Source organism: Tachysurus vachellii, chromosome 6 (assembly GCF_030014155.1).
Source record: "Tachysurus vachellii isolate PV-2020 chromosome 6, HZAU_Pvac_v1, whole genome shotgun sequence".
Classification (NCBI taxonomy): Eukaryota; Metazoa; Chordata; class Actinopteri; order Siluriformes; family Bagridae; genus Tachysurus; species Tachysurus vachellii.
The window spans coordinates 4,657,171-4,664,670 of NC_083465.1; the positions used below are offsets into that span (position 1 = coordinate 4,657,171).

Genomic DNA, 7,500 nt, shown 5'->3' on the forward strand with positions numbered 1-7,500 from the left:
AGAGAAAACCTGAGATATGTTGGAGAAATGTTTTTTTAACTCTGTGGTCCACGTGAACTCCAAACAATTTCTATTCACCGCATAAAATAAACAACAACAAGAAAAAAAAAAAACACATACTGTATAAAGGCATAAAATTGAACCTGATTTGAATCAATGTTCATCTCCTAACCATCAAAAGAAGGCTGTTCTCTTTCTCAGACATTTCTCTGTCTTTCCCCACAGCACACCACTTCATCTAAATATGGAACTAACAAAAGTCACTCAAAATGTAATGGTGTGATCGTTCTCCATCAATTAGTCCATCCATCACTTCTGATTGGACTCGAGTGCGATCGTGCAGCCTATTCTCGGCTCCCTCCGGCAAACGACTGTCACACGGTGAACGGCGGAGGCCTGTGGGTAAATATGGCCCACTAAAAACGGGCACAGATTCAACGTGTGCTTGTGCAAAAAGGGTGAAACGACCTTGGTGAGCTCCATTAAATATCCCTACATATCGCCATGCTCATCCTTGATTGGCTGCCCAAACTCCCACACTTCTGCTTTATTATGAATTCACCAGCCACTTTGTAAGGACGACATGTAGACCTGCTATTATCTAATCAGTCAATCATGCAGCGGCGGTGTGATGCATAAAATCATGCAGATACGGGTCAAGAGTCTCAGTTCACGTTCATCATGTTCATGTCAGACATCAGAAACGGTGATATTGTTGTTGGTGCCAGAAAGTTAAGTGTTTAAAAAAACTGCTGATGTCATGGGATTTTCATGCACAATAGTCCTGTAGACAAAAACAAGAGGTCTGAGACATACGACCAAACTAAGACTGCCAGAAAAAAAGAAAAATAATCGCTCTACAAACCAAAACCGCGGTGAGGAGAAAAGCATCTCAGGACGTAAAGAACAAGATGTAACATGCTGAGGTTGGATGGGCTTCGGTACAATCACACGGGATCCACTTCCAACAGCCAAGAAAAGGAAATTAAGGCTACAATGAATACACGTTCTGGACAAGTGAAGTATGGATTGAGACCAAGGTCCTGATTTCCCAATCTTTCAGTAAACCCATGTGTCCACTACAGCCTCATATTCCTGTACCTGGCTGACAGGAATCAAACAGTATGTAGTCTTAAGCTGCAGTAACCCATCAGCCCCAATGTTGTGTGTCCTGATCTGCTTTTCTGCTCACCACGGCTGTAAAGTGTGATTATTTGAGTTAACTGAATATTTCTCAGGAGTGCAGATGCTTTAAATACACTATAGTGTAAAGTTTAGACGTTTCTTATTGAGTAAATCAGTAGCTTTTTTTTTTTAATAAAAACAATCGGAAGTAAGAGGTAGTATTCGCGTACAAGATGTACCACATTTACCGTAGGTTTTCATATGGAAACTAAAACGCACCTGATGGGATTTTATTCACTTTGGTATAACCTGCTTTCCTGCGTTTGGGTGTGACGGACATCCTTTAGAGTTTGTTTATTTGAGTCGTCTTCTCTGCTATATCCTTTAAGGCTCTCCTGATTCAAAAGCATGTGGGAGGATCCGCGTGTTTACGAAGCTCAGCACTACAGTATGTGACTTTTTATCCAGCAAGCTTGCAGCTGCACCAGCTGTGGGTTCAGAATAAAAACCTCATGTATATTAATAAACAAAGTTTTAAATAAATCTGACCTCGGATACATACGAGCTGTTTGAATTCTACTTCCGCAGACGGTTTTAAATAAAAAAGTTATTCCATAACCGTCTATATCAGACCATTAAATCAGGGAAAGTAAAGGACTGCAAAAGAATTACAAACTTATAAAAGAGACATGGGGGGACACGGTGGCTTAGTGTTTAGCACGTTCGCCTCACACCTCCAGGGTCGGGGGTTCGATTCCCGCCTCCACCTTGTGTGTGTGGAGTTTGCATGTTCTCCCCGTGCCTCGGGGGTTTCCTCCGGTTACTCAGGTTTCCTCCCCCGGTCCAAAGACATGCATGGTAGGTTGATTGGCATCTCTGGATAAATTGTCCGTAGTGTGTGAGTGCGTGAGTGAATGAGAGTGTGTGTGTGTGCCCTGTGATGGGTTGACACTCCGTCCAGGGTGTATCCTGCCTTGATGCCCGATGACGCCTGAGATAGGCACAGGCTCCCCGTGACCCGAGGTAGTTCGGATAAGCGGTAGAAAATGAGTGAGAGAGAGTGAGTAAAAGAGACATGACCTGGAGTTTAGAGTTTATCCCAGTGAGCTGTTTTTTTTTTTTTTTTTTTTAGCTGATAGCTTGTCTGAGTATTTCTTCTTATGACACTCCAATTCTACGCTGAACGCATCTGCCGTCTCACAAGAATAAAGCGTGACTAACGTACAAACGAGCAACAGTGCCGTATCTCCACAAAGAAAGCTCTAATGAAATTGAGGCTAATAAAGAATGAGTCATCAAGAGGATGAACCGTAAATGCTAATCTTTTCAAAATGCAACAAGTATATATGTTAAAAAAAAAAAAAAAACATACAGTTTACAAAGGAGGAGAAAAAAAAATAGATGAAAATGAAAGAAAACCTTTTCACCCCTTCAGCTTAGGAGAAAGTAGGTGGCTGCCAAAGGGGGAAAAGAAGCAGCAGCATCAGATCAACCAGATGTAGAGCGAGCGTACTACTGGCCTGGAGGAAGGAAACCGAACGCACACACTCAGCAGGCTGGATCAAGTTGCCTATAGGCACAAGTGAAGAGTTAGTGAAGCGTGGCCAGGAAGCATGCATTAAACAGAAGAACCAAAGGGCGGATGATATTATAGTTAAGCGGTAAGCGGAGGCGAGACATCTCGACGTCTGTCTCCAAAACGTTTCACAAAACGAGGCTTTAGATGTTAATGTGACACAGTGTGCAGAACGTCATCTAACCGTCAGGTTCAAATGGAGAAAAGCAATTTAAGGAGCAGAACACACACACACACACACACACACACACACACACACAATGCCATGCCATGCTGCAGCTCTCAGCGCTAAGAATAAGTCGAGTACAAAAAGAAAAATCCTCTCAATCAAAAAGACAAGAGAATGTGAAAAGAAATAAGGCTCTGGGTAACTAAAACGTCGCCTTGGGATGTCCGAGAGCGTCGGTGTGGTAGAGTTCAGACGTTTCCTCACACCTGATTCAACTTATCAGCTAACTGTCAGATTTAGTAGGGGTGTTCGAGCAGGGAAATCACCAAACTGTGCTGGATTCCAACCCTCCTGCACGGGAACCTGAACGTGAACGTCACCAAATTAGCTTCGTTTCATCTCAGTAGGTGGCTTCAAAGTGGTCCTTGTATCTTAAGGATAAGGAAGAAAAAAAAACCGGAGTGAAAGTATGCATGATGATTATTTTGGTGTTTGGATTTGATTTCATGTTGTTCTTCGGTTTCTGACCTCAAATAACAGGAAACCACTGCCTTTTCCACAGCTTTCCAACCACATAAAATAAACACCCAAACTACCAGTTGCACAATCAGGGAGAACGCCGTACACCAGAATGCAGCCTGAACGCATGAGCCTGATTTTCTGATCCACACAAAGTTTCCGGGCCATTACCAAAGCACTGAGAATGTAACCCAAACCCCTGTGGACTTCCAGACAGAAGAGAAAGCTCGCTGATAAGAGAGAAAGCTATGTCTTTCGTAAGAGGTCTCGGACAGGATGAACTTATCCCAGCTGGGGGTCTTCACCTTGCTAAACGATAGGAGGTAGGCGAGAGGGAGAAAGAAAACAGGCAGGTTTATCAGTCGTTCAATGGCAATAAAGGAGAGTGAGAAGATAAAGCCGTCACTCTCTCTCTCTCTCTCTCGCTCTCTCTCCCTCGCTTTCTCGCTTTCTCTCTGTCTCGCAGATAAAGTAAAGAGGATGACGGGCTTTTTGTTTTGAAAGAAAACGAAGAGTAAAAAGCGGGAAAACAAAAAAAGACAGAAACACATCTTGGTTTATTGACAGAACTCTCCTGATGATAAAACCAGTAATCTTTTGCCACCCAAAGAATTTTCAATCAGGAGTCCGTCAGTCTGCACACCAGCCGAGCCGTTTTGTTTATTTCTTGTTGCTGTTGTTTGTTTTTCTTTTATAGCTCTGACTTCGTTCCAGTTGGATCCTCTGATGTTGTAATTATTCACGTAGGATTAACCTTCCTGACTTCCATCCCGAGCTCCTATAAAAGCTACCTACCGCTTTTTTAATGTCAAACGTTCTCTTGATGTGTTTGAAAGTTCCTGGCCAGGAGCCACTGAGGATGCTTTTGAAGCCAAACATCACGTCATGGGGTTAATTACGTTTCCGACACAGTTATCAGGGGTCTCCAATTAGAGGAGAACCGTCTTCTTGGTGTCGGCTTTGATTAGAGACCCTTCGTGGTAAGACACCAACAATGACGCACCATTCTTGGGCTCTGAACACAGATATTATTCGAAACATACTTGTTTTTGGAGTTTGGGCTTACAGATTGCATGAAACTAGTATTTTGGGTACCTGAAGAAAAGAAAAAAAAAAACCTCTCCAAGGTGGCCTCAAAACCGCAGATGTTTCGGTAGTCTTCCGGCCCTTAGCGCTGATAAGAGATACCCTTTATCGCTATTAAACCTCCATCTCATATAGACAGAGCCTATCAAAGAAGGCAGAGGGCAATTATGAGAAAATAATGAAGAAAGCAAATTGCCCTCGAATGATTAAACTGTCGTGACCAATCAATAACAGAACCGTGATGACATACACGAAGGTGCCGAGGGAAAGTGTTCGGACCAGTCAGACCTATTTGGTTGACAGGTGCTCTGGTAAGTGGTTTTGTCATGGCCATGTGACCTCTGATCTCAATCATTTTCCCCCCACACTCCCGACCACCAATCGTGTGACACATCACAGCTACAGTAAACTAGCGGTCTGGGGTTTAGCGTGAATCAAATAACACGGTAAGAAGCTTGGTGTGAAATGGATCCGTATCGTTACCGTCTAGGCTTCCTCACGGGGACTGTGGACGTGACCAGAGCAACACCCTGGAACGGATGAGTAAACAAAGGATTTGTGTGAAAAAATAAAAATATGTATGTTTGTTATCCAGGGACTAGCTGCATCCCCATGTGTTGGGCAGCAAAGTTAAAAAAAATTCCTCAAATAATTGGGTTGATTCTTCCACGCCGTCCCCTCCGGCTCCCTCGCGTCGGTCCTGCACAGTTCACCGTGCAATTATTATTTCAATCATGTCAGACTTTGTGCAAAATTCTGCCAAAAAGGGGAACTCTGGGTGGATGTAATACACGGTTGGTTGCCTCTGATTTCATCTGGGTCTTGATGTAAATGCACAGAGGCAGCCGGCGAAGACATTGACTTTGGACACGGCAGCGTTTAAAATCCTTCGGGAACAGCAAGAAAGCGGTCCTCTGTTCAGCGTATAAAAAATAATTTAGGGTCCGGAAACGGATCGAATATGTTCTAAGAGTGTAAGTGTGAAGCTTTTTTGGTCGTTCTCTACAGTATGTCTATTAATAAGCGCAGCTCGACCCACAATGAAGTCTGAGGTGTTTCATAAAATCTCAAAGCAAAGAAATCCGTCCTTATTAGCCACCAATCCAACAGCTATCCAACCAAAATCCTGTTCTAAACTTAAACATTGGCTTAAAGACCACCGAACGGAGATTTTCTCTAGTTATCCCCCACCCCCCCCACCCCACGATCAAGAAAACAGCGAAACTTGTATAGTATAGGATGCCATATTTATTGTTTATTTTACATTGTCAGTTGTCACAATCTGCGGTCGTTTCTACAGTACGCCATACGCTCTTCGTAATCGAGGCTTTATCGGTAAAATAAATACATTTAAATAAAAAACTTGAAATAAATAAAACGTGTAGCTGTTTAACAAAGAATATTCATCACTCATCGCTATGATGAACTTTGCTGTAAGGAGATGTTTAATATGGAAGGAGTCTCCAAGTGTTAGTGCTTTGTAACAGTGTTCAGGATGTTGTGTTTCTGGTAACACAAATGAAACCAGGAACTTCACCATATAATTTCCACAACATTAAAAGTTACTATAAGCTGATGGGAAAAAAAAAAAAAAAAGACACGAAGAAAAACGACAATCATATAATATATAATTATCAAACATCTGCCGCTATAATAAATGAGAGTAAGTCAACATTATTATTTCAGGTTATTTCCTTATAACGGCACTGGATTTTATTCCTTACGTCATTGTTCTAGTCTCAGTATTTGCTCAGGGTATTCTTAACCCAGTGTTAATTCTATTCCTGAACATAATATCACAAGGTCGCTCAGGATTAAAGATCTAGAAAACTAAAGAGTGTGAAAGTTAAGAGCGCTTACCTCCGCCACCACCGAGGAGACTGGAGTTTGCTGTTAAGGAGACAAAAAGAGAAGAGACAAAAATCAGACACCGGTCCAAAGAACATTTTAAACAGAAATCTCTTTACCTCAAAAGAGGACACTGTTATTCAGAAGAGATCAGACACAGACACAGACCTTGAAGGTCAAGCATACTCTAAAGGGAGATTTATTCATCATGCAGTGATTCTGAAGCCCAAGCATGCAAGCAGCTGCACTCCGCCAACACCCTCGCTCGCTGAGGATGATGGCGAATAGACGGCAGGGCTGTCCGAGTGAGCCTGAGCAGATGCTGCGAGGGCCGGGCAGCGCTTTGATGCTCCGTTTCTGATCTCTTGTGGCGAAGCAGGGGCTGAGGGTCACCAGTCTGCCTCGCTGTGCTTCTCAAACAGCCACAGTAACGTGAGTAAAAAAAAAAAAAAAGAGCCTGGGCAAAACCCTGCTCCTGTTTCTCACCTCCCTACACCTAATAACCACAATCAGCTTTACAAACACCCTTTAATTGTGAACTGTGTAGAGCTCACTGTGTTACTGTAGAGGGAAAAATTCCAAGGGAGTTCAAGGGAAGGCAACATCAAGAAAGGGTTTCATTTAACGGCTCTCACGACAGCTCCAGACTTTCCAGGGACTGATTAAAGGGGGATTTATTTGCAAAAAAAAGAAAAATAAATAAAAAACTTAATTTGGACACTGTGGAAAAGAAAAAAAAAATAACAACGTGGTCGTGTTGTCGAACGGCAGTTCGGAGAAAGTGCAGTTTACATGAACATCAATCACAATTAGTACAGTAGCACTTAAGTAATAATATTACAAACAAGCAAACGATCAAAGCCTCGACGAAAGAGGGACGTTAACGGAACGATTATGAGCCAGACATGTGAGTCAATGAAGGTGTTCTTGTTGATTGAGCTCATTTTTCCTCAAAGAAATAAATAAAAATAACGTCTTGAGGCGGATTTTCAAAGTGTTGGAGAGTTTACAGTGTTCCAAGTACGTGTGTGTGTGTGTGTGTGTGTAGAAGGACTGTTGATGTAGATGTGCATTATGTCAAGTGCTTTATTGCGCAAACACTAAATAGAAGTGAAAGATAAAAAAAAAAAAAGGGTTTAAAAGCTTCCAGCTGGTGTGATTAGCATAAAGAGTTTTG

The 7,500-nt window shown here is 42.4% G+C and overlaps 1 protein-coding gene across 2 annotated transcripts in view; it reads right to left on the reverse strand.

Annotated features, from left to right (window-relative positions):
* macrod2 (mono-ADP ribosylhydrolase 2) overlaps positions 1-7,500 on the reverse strand; it is a 580,362-nt gene that overhangs the window by 425,217 nt on the left and 147,645 nt on the right. For both annotated transcript variants that reach the window (XM_060871810.1, XM_060871809.1), the window contains exon 4: positions 6,336-6,365. In XM_060871810.1, coding sequence (XP_060727793.1) covers positions 6,336-6,365 — 30 coding nt within the window. The remainder of the gene's footprint in view (positions 1-6,335; positions 6,366-7,500) is intronic.